We start from the raw sequence: 17,139 nt of genomic DNA on the forward strand, positions 1-17,139 counted from the left end.
AGGAACACAAGTAAACCCAGAGACCTCATAAAGCAACTTAGGATTTATTTTCATAAAGACTAGGCTAGAAGGGACACGTGACAAGTTTCCCAGTTCCAAGAACCTCTGGTGGCTTTGGGTTGTTTGTGCTGCTTGGCCCAAATCCTCGTTCTGGGCCACGCTTGGCTCGCTTCCCGCCGTGCTCAGCACCGTGGCTTGCGTGGGTTTCCGTGGGGAAAAGGCTTCTGGAGGTTGAGCAGGAAACCTGCTGGTGAGCAGGACACTGGCAACAGATTCTGCTGCCAGGAGCTTCTCTGAAGTGCCTCTTGGTTGGAAATAGCCAGTTGCAATAGTCCATTACTGAACACACAGCATAGAAGTGTCCTTTTATAGGCCTCTGATGCACCTCATCTCAGGTTGTCAGGACACATGAGGATGGGGCTGCCCCAGTGACATGGAAGAGGGCACCCAAGCAGCCAGATTAACACCCAGATCCCTCCTGCCTGACCCAGGGTGTCCTGCCATGCTTGGTGTCCTGCCATGCTTGCTGTCCCAGGGGTTACGTTCTTCTGATGTTTTCCACCTTATAGTTGCTCCTGATGAGGGAATCGAGGAAGTCGGGGGCTATGGCCCGGAGGAGGAGCAGGCTGCCCATGGCCCGGGCTGGGTAGTGCAGCTCCCGCTGGCGCAGTGCCCCGCTCTTGATGATCTCCAGGGCACACTCCTCCTTCGGTGCTGGCGTGTCCCGGATGACGTGTGAGACCACTCGCATGGCGCTCTCTGGGGGGACAGGGCCACAGCAAGGGAAGGAGCAGTATCAGAGGGAGGGGTTGCCCCAGGCACCACTGGCTCAGCCGGGGTGTCTGTAGCTTCCTCTAACAAACTGACAAACTCTGGGGATCAGACCTACTGAACAAGGCTTGGCATAAATAACAATTACAGCCATGTCCTTCCCATTTCTTTCCACTGTGAGTGACCACAGGGTGGAATCCAAATCCACACCTCCCCTGGGTTTACTGCAAGGACAGCAAAGGTCTCAGACCTCTTTAAAAGGTCAGGATCCTGTTTCCACAATTGCACAGCTGCTGCAGGCTGAGAGTCCAGCAGGGGAGGCTGAGCAGTGTGCTGAGCCGCCTCGGGCCAGAGGGCGAGCGCTGGACTCAGCTGGGCTCTGGAAATGCATTGGGTCGAGGGGCCCAGTGATGCTGAGCTTACCTGTGTTAATGTAGCCCAGGATGCAAAGTGTGATGGAGACATTGACCTTGTCTATGATGAATTCATTTCTCAAGGAGCTGAAAAATCCATCTAAAGCGAACTTAGTTGCAGAATAGGGAGCAATAAATGGGCCACCAGTTTTACCTGGAGCAGAGACACAATGTCAGGGTTCATGTGCTGGGCAGATACCAGGCTGCACAGCTCTGCTCCTGCCCTTCACGTAGCTATAAGGTGATTTAGGGTGACAGAGTAAGCGTCATGAATGCTTGAGAGAAATAAACAAATGCAGGAATGTTTAAAGTGTAACATATGGCAAACACTGTCATGAAGTACATTCAGTTGTGGGTGATACTGTTCTTGTATTCCTGCAGAGGAACACACACCTGTGCATAGGAAACGCATGTGTGATGCATAGCCATGCACATAAAATGAGCTGCAGTGCTGTACCGACCCCGGCAAGGCATGGAGGTGATTAGAGGGTACAAAGAGACTAGCAGGGCAGGGCATGGAATATAAATCCCCCAGAGGACTTGGATTGTGCATCCAGCATCCTGGCTGACCCTGACTCCCAGCAGAGTGGTCCTTATCTTTTGAAGAAGAGCCACTCTAGGGATCCCTTGCAGAGAGCAGAAGGGTCGTGGGCAGGGAGAGCCTGGCCCCTTGCATGCTGACCTGCCATGGATGAAACAACGACGATGCTGCCCTCGCTCTCCTTCAGCATGGGCAGGGCAGACGTGGTCATTGCCACGTAGCTGATGAAGTTGGTCTCCATGAGCTTTCGCACATGCCCAACGTCCCCATTGAAGAAGTTGAAGTAGGATTGACCAATGTGATTTAGGATGAGCATATCAAGGCCTCCTGAAAGCAAAGCATGTTTGCTGTTGGCAACCAGCATCTCAAAACAAGGCATCTTCTTGGTGGCTGACATGGCGCCAAAATGTCACATGGGGTGTGTTGGGGAGCGAGAAGGGACAATTCCTCATCACCTACCCCAGCTGTTCTCAGCCTCCTTCACCACCGCTTCGGGCAATGTGGTGTTCTCCATGGAGCCGCTCACATAGCGGGCGGATGCAGCACCCAGCTCGAGGCACCGCTCCACAACCTGCAGTGACAGTGAGATTGGTGTTGGTAGTAAACCCCCCTCCTCCACAGACCTCCCCCTTGTCCCATGAAGGCTGTTGCTGTGTCAAGGCAGAAGGACAGTGCATCTCCCTGTTCTGCTAGAAACCCTTCTCCTTTGTGAGAGGAGACCTGTTGCTCAGATAAATGTTTCTGGCTGTAGAGTTAAACAGTGGCACATCAGAGCCAGATATTTAGTATTTGGTTCAGATTTTGAGAAAGGGCAATGACTGAACAGACCAGGACTTGGGCAGACTAGTGTTATTCTCAGTGGTGGAGATCACAATTCACAGCTGAAGAGAGCAGAGAGAGAAACGCTGTGCTATCAGCATTGTTGTGGTGGGGTGGGTGGGTGTTAGAACAGGCTTGTGCTAGGAAAATGCTCAGATGGATCTGTGGGGTATCTGTCATTCCTGTGTGCCTGGGCCAGGGTGAGTATCTGCATTCTGCCTGCCTGCGGGGTTCTGCATGAAAAATGTGGTTTTGCCAGCCTGGCACACTCTGCTTGTCGTTTACTTTCTGGAGCTTGGCCTCTGTCCGTGCTGTGAGCAGTAGGTGGGTTTCCATGCGTGCCAGGTGATATGCCATCTGCTCCCCGATGCCACTGCTGGCTCCAGTCACAATCACCCGTTTCCCCCGCAGCATCTCTGGAGAGGAAGGTGCAGAGCTCTGAGCTGTGTCCACAGCATCCCCCCATGAGCACCATGGCTCCTCTCTGCCTCCATCGCCCCTTGTCCTGGGAGCGAGGAGCTGCAGGGAGCAGCACCATCCCACTGCAGCATGTGCTGCTCACACAGACCCCAGCTGAAGTCTGGTTGTTAGTCCTGGTTTGGGGGAAGCACGTGCAAGGCTTGAGTGCTGCATCCAGCCTGTCAGGGAGCAGCTTTTGCAAATGGTGAGAGCTGACCACCAAAAGGGTAACAAGTTTAAAGTGGAAAACTTCCTAAGATCAGACACTTACTGTGCACTTCGGCAGACCCAACATAATCCCATGAGCTGTTCTGCGTGGCACAGGGTGCTCTGACCCCTCGCACTGGGGGCTGCCTGTGCTCCCCACCAAGCTCTCAGTCCTCCCACGCGTTGGCTTTTCTGGCTGTGCTTTAAAAGGCCCTTCAAATGGGCCTTGCTCTCCTGTGTGGGCACAGCCTCGCTGACTGGGCAGTTAAAGCGTGTTTTTCCAGTGACTTACCTTCATTGAAATTCTCAGGTGCTGAATAGAAATAAAAGGCTAGCACCAGTCCCAGCAAGGGGATGGAAATCTTCAGGAGCAGACCCATCCTTCTGCAGAAGTACAGGCAGGAACGAGACAAACTCTGTGGCTCTGACTGCAGGGAGATGGTCGTGTCAGTAGGTTGCAAACGGGGCCAGGAGTGACAGCACTCTTGAACTAGTTCTTATCTTGCACAAGTTTGCTGGTATCTGTTGGACCTTTTCCTCATGCTTACTGTGATCTAGCAAACATTAACTTAACGGGGTGTGTCTCTTTGGACTTTAGGCTGTTCCATTGCACCCTTGTCCTGCCGGGTATGGGCTTTGAGAGTGTGGAAGGGAAGGCACTGAAAAGCTTCTAGTTCCATAGAGCAATGGATGTGTGGTGGCTGCCTTAGGGGCTGGGACACCCATGTGCCCTCAGTGCAAACCTGCGTGGGGTGGACATCCTTCTCTCTCTCCACATCTAAAACTGAGGCAACGCTTCCTTTCCTCAATTACTGCCACAAGGGTTTACTAATTAGCAATGATCACCCTGGTACAGGTCCATAATAATATCTACAGAGACCAGAGTTAGTGATTTTAGACTCTTAGCAGGGCTTCTGGCTTATCCTATTGGGGTAATACTGACAGTTTGTTGAGTGGCTCTTAGACCTAAAAAATCACTCTGGTCTTGAGGACTTCACTGGCTGCTAAAAGGCAGTAAAAGAGCCAAGCAAGTGAATAACCAAGATGTTCAGCTTTCACAAGCATTGGTTTTCTGCAAAAGAAAGTTTAAAGGGCAAGCCCCACTGTGTGTGTGTGCTGGTGTGTGTAGGGCAAACCCCACTCTGTGTGTGCTGGTTTGTGTGGGTAATCTTGGGATAAGGAAACCAGAAATGCCAGTTCCTTATTTCTTCCAGAAAGTGAGGAACAAAGTGGTCCTGGGGAGTGTATCAAGTGGTTTTGCATTGCTTTGTGTCAGGACTGGTAAGAGTTGGTGCTGGAATGGCCAGAACCGTGGTAGATGTGAATGCATCTACTCGGGCACCACTGCCAGGGTCAGGCGAGTGATGCAGAGCTCACTGTGGGCTTGGGCTTTGGTGTTGCACTCAGTGGCATCACTCCCAGTGCCTGAGCCCTTGGCTTAGGGTGGTGATCCAGCAGCACCGTGCATCTAGAAGATATTTTCCAGTCTCTGTGTTTGGGGTAAAATCTTGCATTTAATTTGGCCATTAAACTATGGGAAAAAAAAACAGGCTTAAAAGAGTAATTCCTGAAATGAAATAGTGAAGGATTCTGGTAAGGATTCAACTTCTCTGTGAAAGACAAACGGAGACTTAGAAAGAAGGGATAAAAACCTGACAGAACATGCACAACTGATGGGTTAGTACATTTTATTTAATAACTAGTTTGTTCCTGCTTTGCACTAGTCTGGGAAGGGAGCGGCTGGGACGCTGCAGCGGAGACCCTTCACCCCTCTCACCCTGCACCGGCTCCGCCGCCCCGGCAGCGGTGGCGCCACCCGCTTAAACCCGAAAGAACGAGGCAAGCTGCGGGGCCGGGCTGCGAGAGCCGCCTCCGCCGGCAGAGGAGGGTGTCGGACCGCCGAGCCCGTCCCGAGCCCGCGGCCCGCGCTTCGCTACAGCTCAGCGATCGGGCGGAGCGGCGGCGGGGGGCCGGCGGGGCGCTAGTTGCTCGGCGCAGGGCGCTAGTTGCTCGGCGCGCCGCGCGGGCGGTAGCGGCTCCGCACCAGGTAGTCCAGCAGGTCGGCGGCGCAGTCGCGCAGCAGCAGCGGCAGGCGCGTGGAGCCGTAGCGGTAGTACAGCTCCCGCCGCCGCAGCGCCGCCGCCCTCAGGATCTCCAGCGCGCACTCTGCGCGCGGCGCCGGCGCCACCAGCAGCACGTCCGCGGCCGCGCGCACCGCGCGCTCTGCGGGACACAGCGGCGCCGTCAGCCCCGCGCCCCGCACGGCACCGCGCCCCCAGCCCCGCGCCCCGCACGGCACCGCGCCCCCAGCCCCGCGCCCCCAGCCCCGCGCCCCGCACGGCACCGCGCCCCCAGCCCCGCGCCCCCAGCCCCGCGCCCCGCACGGCACCGCGCGCTCTGCGGGACACAGCGGCGCCGTCAGCCCCGCGCCCCGCACGGCACCGCGCCCCCAGCCCCGCGCCCCCAGCCCCGCGCCCCGCACGGCACCGCGCCCCCAGCCCCGCGCCCCCAGCCCCGCGCCCCGCACGGCACCGCGCCCCCAGCCCCGCGCCCCGCACGGCACCGCGCGCTCTGCGGGACACAGCGGCGCCCCCAGCCCCGCGCCCCCAGCCCCGCGCCCCCAGCCCCGCGCCCCGCACGGCACCGCGCCCCCAGCCCCGCGCCCCGCACGGCACCGCGCCCCCAGCCCCGCGCCCCGCACGGCGCCGCGCAGCGGGCACAGAGCGCCGGGGCTGGGGCGGGGGGTCACGCCGAGGGGCAGGCTGTCTGGTTAAGGTGACGCAGGGAGGGTTGGGCTTGCAAAACGGAGGTAAAGGTAGTGAAATGGAATTGCGCTGCGCTTCCCAGCACATGCAGGGCTCCCATTGTGCACTTGGGTTCCCGCTACCTTGTTGCAACAATGGGAGAGAGGCGGCTGGCACATCCATTTGTACTAATGGAATGTTGGGCTGTGCCAGCCTGTACGTGGCATCTGGTTTTAAGTAGCATGAGGAAAGATGTGAATTTTGAGACTCTTTTTTGGTGGAAGACAAGTAGAACACCCAGAGAGCAGAGCGTGGTTTGCATGCACCCGTGCTACAGGAGGGCTGGAGGAAAAGCAGCGGCAGAGCTGAAAGCAGAGGATTGGTGACAGCAGGAGTTGAAGAGCAGAGTGAGAAGCTGTGGTGATGCTTGGCTCCTGATGAGCTGGGTCAAACAGCACCAGCCTTACCAGTATCAATGAAGCCAAGGATGCAGAGCGTGATGGAAACGTTAACACTCTGCATGGTGAACTCCTGCCTCAGGGAGCTGAAAAATCCGTCCAAGGCAAACTTAGTTGCAGAGTAGGGAACCGTGAAGGGAAACCCGACTTTACCTGGACACAGAGTGAAGTTCTGTTGCAGCACAGAAAGCTGCTCTGCCTAAACCTCTGGTTATTTTACCCAAAGAGAGTTGTCTGTTAGTGAAATGTCGTCCTGACACCTGAACAGCAGCATTACAAATGCTCCCAGCAGTTTCCAGCTCATGTAAGGTCTCAAGGCCAACACCATGGCTGATGTTTCTGCTCAGGGTTTGAGCAACCCACGGTAACTGTGAAACCCTCATGGGACAGATGAAGCTGAACTTTTGCTTCTGAATACCGAGCTAAGCTGATCACCAGACGACTGACCAACATCCTCCTGTGAGTGGGGAACATCTGTAAATAATTTAGTTTCCTGACTTAACAGAACTTCACTAGCCCAGAGTCATGTTTTTGTGGATAGTCAGTCCATAACTCACTGTGCAAATATTAGCAGGAACTTGACCTCCCAAACCAAGGTGAAAATCAGAGAAGCAGTGGGTGAGAAATATGGCATTTCCACCTTTCTCCACAAAACTGGGGGTGTATGAGCCCTGCTGCTCTCGTGACCCTGACACCAGGGTGTGGGGTTTAATTACGAGGCTGGCCAAAAAGCAAACTGGGGCAATTAGATTGCATCAGGGAACAAATTCCATCAAGAAAAAAAAATACCTGGATTTGGGGTTGTTGGGAGCAGTTACAGCTCCTCTGGGATGCCTCATGGCTCTGACAATCAACCCGTGGTGTCTTTTGACTGAGTCTCATGTCACCTACCTCCCTTCCCACTCACCTGCCATGGATGAAATGACAACGATGCTGCCCTCGCTCTCCTTCAGCATGGGCAGGGCAGACACGGTCATCGCCACGTAGCTGAGGAAGTTGATCTCCATGAGCTTTCGCACGTGCCCAACGTCCCCGTTGAAATAACCGAAGTACGATGCGCCAACGTGGTTAAGAATCAGCATGTCTAGGCCTCCTGCAGGCAGAGGAGTGGGCATTAGTGCTGGGTGGGAGAGGGCTGCAACCAGCAGAGAAGGATAAATGTAATCAAAACAGGTTTGTGGGTCAAAGCTGTGGCCTGTCATCTCTGGAGTCAGGGATGGAGTCTGAATGGTGGCTGCCAGTAACAATTTTGTTGTGAGTTTGTTTTTCTGGTTCAAAACACAAATGCCAGGGTCCAAGGGAGATCACCCTTGAGTTGTGTGTGGGCCCGGGGCAGGGGGGGAAGCGCTCCACGCAGAGCTGAAGTGTTGCGTTTCCGCAGCCGTGACCCATGACCGCAGTAGCAAGGCTGCTGTGGGCCTGGCGGCTGGTGTCAGACCACAGGAGTTGGAGTGGTGCAATCCAGGATGATAATACTGGAACAGGATGTCATGAGGGCACAGAGCTGAAATCGAGAGCGCAGTTCAGTTGGAGCTGGAGTGATGCAGCTGGGCAGAAGAATGGGAGTGCAAAAGACAGGATTGGGGAAAAATCTCTCCCATCTCACTCCATCTCCATCTCTCCTGCTTTTTTCAGTGGGCGTGTGGCAAAAAGCACCGTGGCCATGGCCAGATGCCGTGTTGTGCTGTTGTTTGCAGAGAGCAGGCTGTGGACGTACCCATCGAGGTCTGTGCCTCCTTCACCACGTGCTCAGCGAAGGCCATGTCCTCCATGGTGCCGCTGACGTACCGCGCAGAGGCTGCCCCCAGCTCCAGGCACCGCTCCACCACCTGCCACACCAACACCACGGGTCAGAAAACCCTTTCCTTGCCCCTGGAAGCTTGGTGCGGTAGCAAAAGAGAATGTTTGTGCTCGCCTTGATGTGTCCCCACCTCAAACAGCAGTCTGGAGTTTCGAGTGTGTTTGAGCCTTTGAAGCTTCAAAGGGAAGCCTGAAAAATCCTTGCCTTGGTGAATTTACCCAAGGCAGTCTGGCTCCTTATCAGTGCAGCCCCTGCTGGAATTGCCTGCTTTAGGGTGAGCAGGAGCTTGTATATCACTGCAGTGGAATGAGGGTGTGTGTGTGCAGAGGGAGCCTGTGTGAGTATGGGACGTGTACATTACTAAGCAAGCTCAAATATCACAATATGTGTGTGTCTGTGAGAGGGATTTCTGTGCATGCAGGAGCCCCACACAGCACAAGGATGTGTACCTTGGAGTGTGACTGTGCCCATCTGGTATCCGTGCAATTGCAATGAAATGTGTGTGTGTTCATGCATGTACCTGTGATGTGAGATTGGCCTTCCTGTGTTTGTGTGTGCACTGCCACGAACGTGAGTGTGTGAGTGCTCAGCTTGCCATTTACTTTCTGCAGCTTGGCCTCTGTCCGTGCAGTGATCAAAATGTGGGATCCCATTTGTGCCAGGTGATACGCCATCTGCTCTCCAATCCCAGTGCTTGCTCCGGTGACGATCACCCGCTTCCCTTTCAGCATCTCTGGGGACCAAGGCACAGGAATTTAATTTGTTCAAACACTATTTAAAAAAGCCCAGCTGGTACCCTGCAGAGTAAGAGGTTTAACTGGAAGTGATCCTGCAAGTGCAAAGCCTCTGGCACCAGGACATCTCTCCTGCTGCTGCTGAGGAGCAGCTGCAGCTCCCCACTGAATGCAGTGACACGGGGACAGCGCCTCACTCCTTCAGCAGCTTTTGTTCACAAGTCAGGACTCAACTTAAAAACACCCTGACTGTTTTGTAATGAAGTTCATCTGCTAAGTGCATGCTTCAAAACTTCAAACCCAACATTTAAAAGCCATGTTTATGAATTCTTTTGCCCACGCACTGGAAAACTGGTTGGAAATGGAGATCCCTCTCCGGCTCTGGCCCCTGCCTTGCCTCCCCACTCAGGAAGTATTTCTGCGTATTACTTGCACAGTTTGGTTTCAAATCTTTGTTAAAACAACTTTCCAGCATTGGACACCACACAAAGGCTCAGACATGCTCTGAGCTCTGTACAGTTTCTATGCAAAACACTCAAATGTGGCTTGTAATATTTTTCCTTAAAGACAAATTGACTTTCAATACTTACCCGGCTTGAAATTCTCCCTCGCAGAATAAAACCAGAGGGCCAAAACCAATCCCAAAAAGGGAATGAGAGCCTTTTGCAACAGACCCATCCCACTGTGGAGTCAGGAAATAGAGCATGAGAGAGAAGGGAGGGAAAAAAAAACCCCTCTGCAGAGCTGCTCCAGAGGCAAAGCAGCAATGCCAGTCCTTCAAAACCTGTCAGTGAAAGAACTGCAGCTTCCAGAGCACTGGCAAATCCTGGGTGGATGGAGAAGGGGAGCAAAGCCTTTGTTTTGCTCCTGTTGGAGCTGGGACCATCAGCCTAAGCAGCAGTGCCGCTGGGGATCTGCTGGGCTCTTTTCATATTCCCTGTCCTACGTTAAAATGCAGAATTTTGCACAACACCCTGGAAGAGGTGTGTCTTTGCTCAGCAGCATCAAGTTTCACTTTGAGAACATCAGAGGCAGCCCAGTGCAGGTGGTTAAACACAGTCTTTTATTCCTGCTGGTGCTGTGTGTGGGGGGATGCAGTCGGGGGCTCGCTCGCCGTGGGTCAGGCAGTGGGGGCTGCTGTGCTGCCAGGGACGTGCAGCAGGACGGTGCTGTGCTGCCCAGGCCGTGGCCGCTCTGCGACCCGCAGCAGCTGCCTGTTGCTGGGATGCTGGGCAACAGGGGCCCAGCAGTGTGTAGCACCCCCAGACAGCTCCAAAAATGCTTCCCTGACACATGGTTTATTTTTTCATCTCTATCTACTCCTGTGAGCAGGTGAGGGAGCAAGGGCTGAGCTGAACCCATCGCCAGGGATGTGACCACCCCAGCTCCAAGGGGCTGTTCAGGCACTGGAGGGTTTGCAGTTAAGTTTTGAATGTTGTTTCTGCAGAGAAATAAGGGTCCTTGCTGCTGTAGTTCCTTTGGGTTTTGCAAGAGCCGTGTTCTTACTTTTTAAGTGAATACAGTCTGAGGAAAAACCACGTACCATCCGCTAGCTCCGAGTGTCAGCAGCAGCGGCAGTGCCATCGCCCTTGCGCAATCCCTGTAGACTCTGTGCCAGCGTGGGTCTGGCGCTGGGATCCTCACTGCAGAGTACCAGCACCTGCTGTGCTACGTGGGATGGAAACGCTGCGGGAGCCTCGTGTGCTCCTGGAGCCCTCTGGGCTGGGGGAAGCCGTTTTTGCTGGGACAACAGCCTCACCTGCAGTGCAGGGGGTTGCACCTTGGTCTGGTTTCCATGGGCACTGTGCTGTGGTTGTTCCCCTTGGACCCCTCGACTGTAACCAGCCAGAAATAATTACTTAAAGGTGGTGTTTTTAATTTTTCCCTATTGCAGCTTTGAAGTCAAGATGCTTTGCTTTAGGGGCATATCTGGTGAGGCAGTGGAGCTCTCTGGCATTGCTTCTGTTTTATAGGTTATTTTTTTCTGCCTTTCTACTTCAGTCTCAACTTTCCCTCTGATAAGAAGCACAGAACCCACACTTGGTCAGATAAGGCCAGTACAATCTCTCTGCCTTTTCCTGCCTCTCTTTGCTTTGAACTTGGCTCCTGATCGTGGTGCAACTGTTTCGTTCCTTAGCTTGGAAAAAAAAAAATGAACTAATTAACCTTCCCTCAGCTTGTGATCTTGTCTGTGTTGCTGGCAGGGAGACAGGCTCTTCTCAGATGTTGTTGTTTATGACCAGCGTTAGGATACTGCAGTAAAGTGATAACTGTCAACCTTTGTGCACCGTCTGCGAGCGTGTGGGGCAGGAATCCTGCTCTTTGCTCTGCAGCACTGGGGGAGATGAGCGGGGCCAGAGCTGCTCTTGCCTTGCTTGGGAGCTGTGGGTTTGTCTGGGGGTTTGTGTGAAACAAAGGACCGGGTAATAAAGGAGAGAAATGCTCAATATTTTAGACATAACTTACTCTTTCCTGAACACTTCGTGTGCTATTTAGGGTGTGCTGTGTGGAAGTGAGGCTCAGGGACTGCTGGCGTGGTCCCTGGGAGGGCTGGGGGCTGCTTGGCTGCCGGCGCAGGTTTGCTCCCGGCTGCCTCTCACCCTCTCAGGGCTCTGCTGCTCCACACTCCCACTTGCAGTTTATTCTGGGTTTGTTTTTGCTGTATGCAACTTAAGAACTTGTTTTTAACCTTTTCCTGGGGGCGGGGAGCGAGGGAAAGGAAAATGAGGGCAGGAAGCAGTGACTACAAAGTGTTTTCTGATCTCAGCTGGTCCTGGCACCCCTACTGCCAAACTTTTGCACTTCAGCAGAGGGGAGTCCTGCAGCATTCCTGGCCTGTTAAGAGAGAGCCCTGGGGAGAAAAAGGGCAGCCTGTTGCTTCTGAAATGGCATCACCCGAATTCTTCTGGATGTATGCCCCTGCTGCAGGTCACTTCTGTATCGCTCGTCTGCTTGAAGCTGTGTTTTTCCAGGGGTCGTGCTTGGCCTTGTGCTCACTGCTTGGCACACAGGAGATTCTTCATGTCGTGCTGCCTGAAGCTCTCTCAGAGACAACAAATACATGAAAGAAACTTGTTCTGACAACAACCTAGTAGAGCAGCAAGGGAGCTGCCAGAGAGCCCCAGCCTTGCCCGCAGCCAGACACTATCTGGAGGGAGCGCGTTCCAGGGGCAGGGCTGGGGCAGGTTTGTGCATGCAGCTCCAGGGACTCAGAAGCATTTGACAAGAATTGGCATCTCACTTCTTTTTTTGTGTGTGTCCAGGTGATATTTGCCTTTTTCCAACAATTTGTTAAATACAGAAGCTTTTCTTTCCCCCCCTCTTGCTTTCCTTTCTCACGTGGACATTACAGTGTTCTTTCTCGTGCCCAGCTGCCTCAGGGTGCTTTACCATGAGCACAGACCTCATGCATCTCTGTGAAGGTCCCATGAGACATGAGATGATTGTAGGACTGGGTTCGTTTTGATATAGGATTTCTACTCACTGTCAGTTCAGAGAAAATACTCTAATGTTTAAGTCCTTTCTAAGTGCTAAATTAGTTCTTTTCCTGTGTGACCAAATCAGGAAGAGCTGCCTTGGTATCTGGTTGTTGGTGCTGCGGCTGCTTTGAGCCTTGGCCATTATCGGTGTTCTCAGTGCCCTCGGTGTTGAGTGGCAGGGGCTGATCTATTTAGATGGGGCCCTAATTTTAGCCTGAAAACTCTCGAAACATCCAAAGTCCAAACTGCAAATAGCAAGTGAGAACTCTATAAAGAGATTTGGCTCATGCCATTGAACTGATTGGCCTGCAGAGGAGGGCTGCTGGGTTTTAGGTGGCACTCAAGTCTGTGTGATAAAAGGCCAGGCAACGGCTCCAAACTGAAATAAGATCTTTGAAGACGTGTTTGCCAGATGGGTACAGACAAATACTGAGCAGATCTCATGGCAGCTGCAGTTTTCCTGAGGATTGAATGCATTAGAAAAATATCACATCTACAGGTTAAAATAAACTGTGTTCCCACAATTCTTAAAAGAAAGAGAATAGCAGAAATCATCCTCATGTGATGCTTGGCAACCTAAGTCACGCCTTGGGCAAGTGGCCCTCCAAGAGCTTATCCCTCAGGACTTTGATTTAACTCAGTGTTAAATGCTCCATATGCTTCTACAGTGTAGCTTGCCTGAGGTGTCCTTACTAATCCTGACTGTACATTTTATTCCATCTGCTTGCTCTCTAGTATATCTCAGGACTTAGAATTTCTCTTTGCAGTTCACACACAGGCTTTCAGGATGACTCTGCTGTGCTGTGTTGCTGGGGTGTGTGTGGATGTCGTTTGCTGGTTGCATGGGGTTGCATTTGGGAGATTGGAATGGTCAGGGTTTGCTGCAGTTCGTCGGGTGTCCAAATACAGATGTGATGGGGCTGGGGAAAAGGCTGATTTGGAGAGTTGTGCATTGGTTTAAAGACAGGGAAGTCTGCTAATACAACATCTGACAAGTCTGTCATTCATCATAGTTAAAGTGATGTTAAATGGGTTACTAAGCCTCCATGCACACTGAATTTATCATCGTTGTGGTTTAAACAAGACTTGATATGGTCATTGTGGTCAAATCAGCCATTAATACGTGTCTAATTCACTACTCTGCGGAGAGCTGGTCCTGCCTAATATCAATGCAATCAGCTGTGGAAGTGCTAATGCATAGACTTGACCTCTCAGGTGGACCTTTGGGGATAACATGCAGGAGGTAAGAGCCTCTGAGCTTGCAGTGCGTCAGGAGGCAGGAGATTGTCTCCCGCAGGACACGGTTCTGCCGCGGCGCTGGCAGAGCGGCCGGCGCAGCCCCTGGTTTAGTGTCTAATCCCATCAGCTGCCTTAGCAAGAGCTATTTTGATTATTCCACAAACCTCTTTGCCTTAAGCTCGTAAAGCCTGTGACTGGATAACTGTGGACAGGAGGTGTGGGCAGCAGAGTGCCAGAACAATGTGAGGAGGCCACATATGTGCTCTGAAGACAGCCTGAAGTCCAGACCCAGAAGTGGTGGAGATCATCCTGGATGTGCTCACCTGGAGCTCCCTGGTCACCCCTGGACTTGCAAGCTGGGCTGCTGGACACCAGCTCTAGCTCCTTGGTTTGAAGTGTTTCCCTTTCACACAGGGCAGGGTGAGACACCTACAGGTTGTAGAGAAGGGCTGATCTTGGGAACTGGTGGGAACTGGTGTGTGATAGAATTTGCAGCTGCCTTGGGCAGAGACATAATTCTCCTCTCAGTTCAATCCATTTATCAACTCTAGCTCTGCTGCAGCAGCGATGCTTCTGAGTGACCGTAATGTGCGAGAGCTTGGACCTGGCATATTTTCATGCCTGACACAGCCATGGACATTCAGGTCTCTGGTTTATCCATGTACCAAGCATGCCACAGGGAATTCCAGGTCAGCCTTCCTTGTCCCTGAGGCTGTGCTGCAAATGTGTAACTTGCTTAAAACTGGAACTGGGGGCGATGGACACTCCTCAGCCGATGGCTTTGTTCAGGCCTGAATCCTCCTTTCATGTTTGCCCATGAAATTTCCATTGGTATCAATGAGGTGATGGATTGTTCAACCCTGCCAGAGACTAAAAGGTTTGGTTATGGACTGCTGAAGTATTTCTCAAAGGCCATTATATATTTAATTGGACTCTGCCCTTTCCCGTGAGGAAACAGTACTTTACATTTGGCACAAAGCTTGGGCAGAGCTGTGCACACTCAGTGGGATTCCTCCTCCACAAAGTGCCTATTTAATTTTTGGCAGAAATAGTCACCCAGATTAATGGCTTGGGTATGTTGCATTATAAAAACATAAAGATGAACTTCAGCTGCAAGCTCGTATTCTCAGGTTCTGATCTTGCCTCGTGCAGCTCTTAGAGGAGCAATGGATTCAGCTCTGCTCCAGGCAGCACTTTCCCACTTTCCATAATGCCCAGCTGTTTGTACTGGTTATTTTGCTTTCAGCTAGAGAGTGGCATATTGCTGGTGCATCCCCCAGTTTCTGGGCAAGAAGTGTAGCCTGTTCCTACCTCTGCCTCACTGGCCCTGTCTTTGCCAGTGAATAGAAAGAGAGAGAGATTATCTGTGCCTGTTGTTACTGGCTGGGACTCTTTCCCTTCCCTCCCTCTGTGGCATAGTCAGGATCTTTCAGCTGTGTCTGGCTGGAGGGTTCAGTTGGCTAACCTGACACAGTCCTGAATGCACCAGATTCTTGCTGAGTCCAGGAAAGATTTTTATATAGGTGAAAATCCTCTAATGACTGTGACAGTGCCCTGGTTACAGCCCTGGAGCTCAGATCCCTTTTTCTGCACCCTCTACCCTACCTGTGCCATCATCTGATGTCTCTCCATTGCTTCAGTTTTTCTATCTGTGATACCCCTGTAATGCTGGAAGCCAACATTCAGCACAATGAGGTGTCTGTGCTGGCTTGGTGAAGGATCCCAGGAAAAGCAGAAGGTTGTTTTTAGCTGTGCAGCAGCTCTAGCCTGTTGGAGGATTGCTGGGGAATGGCCATGGGGTTATTTTAAACAGTTCTGGGCACACACAGCCCTGGCAGAGATGTGAATCTGTGCCACTGAACCCAGATAGCCCCATGAAGTATGGTCCCCGAGGTGGGGAACTTGTCGCCTATGTGAGGCTAACACTGCCTCTTCCCCCCAGCCCAGTTAGCCCATTTTGGAATGGGGCAGGTGCTGGGGGTTCTGAAACAGCCCCACAGCTGCCTCCTGGAGCAGGAGCTTTACCGGGAGGGTGCTGCCCCAACCCTCAGCTATTCCCTGGGTCTCCCAGCTGCTTCCCGAGAGAAGCCAGAGGCACGAGAGGTACGTTTTTACAAGTCAGTAACAGAAGGCTTTGACAATAAATGCAGCTAGAGAGTGGTGGTACCATATAAAACATTTATTGATTTTGCAAAATGATGTAAAATGCATCTGTAATAAAAATACGAAACCATGCTGTGCACCTCGCACAGTTTTATACCAACAAAAGGTATTTTTTCCCCACTGCTGCACAGCAGCAAATATAACCATTCGCTTCTTTCAAGTCTTGCACTTGTGGTCTCCTCCTCTCTCTTGCTGGAACCACCACCAGGTAGGACAGGACAGCAGAGTCTGTGGTGCGTGGCACCTCTCCAGCCCTGGGGCTCTCAGGAGGCGTGCTGCCTGGTCACCAGGGCCCTCTGCACCGCTGCTGGCTTCGTGCTCTTTTCCAAGATCAAATCCTCCTGTTTGTGGGGAAGCCTTTGCTCTCGCTTCGGGGCTGGTCTCTTCTCCTCCTCCTCTTCTAGCCTCCCTCCAGAGGTGAAAGGACTGCAGACTGTCTCCACCAGACCAATAACCACACCGCAGAAAGCCAGCACGCTGCCCAGCATGTACAGCTTGACCATTTTCCTGTTGGGCTTCTGGCTGAGCATTTCTTTAGCAAAGGGGATCAGCTCATGCATGGTTTCCATTGTTTTTTTGCAGCCGATTTGGAAGATGTCAGTTCTACAAGAGAAGAGAGGCAGGAGAGGGACATTAGTGAAATCCAGCTGCGTTTGGCTGTGGTGGCCAGAGCTCTCTGGGCAGCCCCCGCGCCGCTCTCTCCACGCTTTGAGTGCGGATTCTTTTTGCTAGAGGCTCCCTTCAGGAGAACACCCCCAGGAGCAGACCCTTAGCGACATGCCGATGCCCTCCCGCCCCGCCACGGCCTCGCGTTTTGCTCAGCCTTCCCTTACAGCCCCCCGCATCCCCCCGTCGCACCCGCTTACCGAGAGCAGCGGCGGGGCGGCTGAGCGCGGCGTGTGAGCGCTGCGGACGGCGACGGCTGCGCCGGGGTGACGGCTGTGCCGGGACGATGGCTGTGGCGGTGCCGGGGCTGCGCTGGGGTGACGGCTGTGGCTGTGCCGGGGTGACGGCTGTGGCTGTGTCCGGGCTGCGCTGGGCTCCGCTCGGCAGCTGCTGCCCGCCGCCCCCCGCCGCTGCCTTATATCGCCGCCGGGGCGGGCGGGGCGGGGGGCCGGGCCGGGGCGGGCACCGTGCCCCGAGCACGCCGCCAGCACGGGCCGCCCCGCCGGCTCTTGCCCTTAATCCGAACAGCCTAAAAATAGCCACTCTTTTTCTTTTTTTTCTTCTTCTTCCCCCCTCCCCCCTTTTTCCTTTTCCCCCCCTTTTCCTTTTTTTTTCTTTTAATTTTTCTCCCTTTTCCTCTTTTCC

The 17,139-nt window shown here is 53.2% G+C and overlaps 3 protein-coding genes across 3 annotated transcripts; all 3 read right to left on the reverse strand.

Moving 5' to 3' along the window:
• Positions 1 to 28: 28 nt before the first annotated feature.
• On the reverse strand, positions 29 to 3,590 carry LOC104549371 (11-beta-hydroxysteroid dehydrogenase 1). Its single transcript, XM_010200610.2, has 6 exons — positions 3,503 to 3,590; positions 2,830 to 2,960; positions 2,185 to 2,296; positions 1,867 to 2,052; positions 1,195 to 1,338; positions 29 to 759 (listed from the first exon to the last, which is right to left on the reverse strand). The coding sequence occupies exons 1-6, from the start codon at positions 3,588 to 3,590 to the stop codon at positions 539 to 541; spliced, it is 882 nt and encodes a 293-aa protein (XP_010198912.1). The 3' UTR covers positions 29 to 538.
• Positions 3,591 to 4,881: 1,291 nt separating this feature from the next.
• Positions 4,882 to 9,629, reverse strand: LOC104561450 (11-beta-hydroxysteroid dehydrogenase 1). Its single transcript, XM_062013665.1, has 6 exons — positions 9,538 to 9,629; positions 8,816 to 8,946; positions 8,130 to 8,241; positions 7,320 to 7,505; positions 6,422 to 6,565; positions 4,882 to 5,433 (listed from the first exon to the last, which is right to left on the reverse strand). The coding sequence occupies exons 1-6, from the start codon at positions 9,623 to 9,625 to the stop codon at positions 5,213 to 5,215; spliced, it is 882 nt and encodes a 293-aa protein (XP_061869649.1). The 5' UTR covers positions 9,626 to 9,629; the 3' UTR covers positions 4,882 to 5,212.
• Positions 9,630 to 15,847: 6,218 nt separating this feature from the next.
• On the reverse strand, positions 15,848 to 16,869 carry G0S2 (G0/G1 switch 2). The gene is made up of 2 exons (XM_062013737.1): positions 16,695 to 16,869; positions 15,848 to 16,431 (listed from the first exon to the last, which is right to left on the reverse strand). Exon 2 carries the CDS (start codon positions 16,395 to 16,397, stop codon positions 16,092 to 16,094), a length of 306 nt encoding a protein of 101 aa, XP_061869721.1. The 5' UTR covers positions 16,398 to 16,431; positions 16,695 to 16,869; the 3' UTR covers positions 15,848 to 16,091.
• Positions 16,870 to 17,139: the final 270 nt, after the last annotated feature.

The sequence above is a fragment of the Colius striatus genome, chromosome 22 (assembly GCF_028858725.1).
Source record: "Colius striatus isolate bColStr4 chromosome 22, bColStr4.1.hap1, whole genome shotgun sequence".
NCBI lineage: Eukaryota > Metazoa > Chordata > Aves > Coliiformes > Coliidae > Colius > Colius striatus.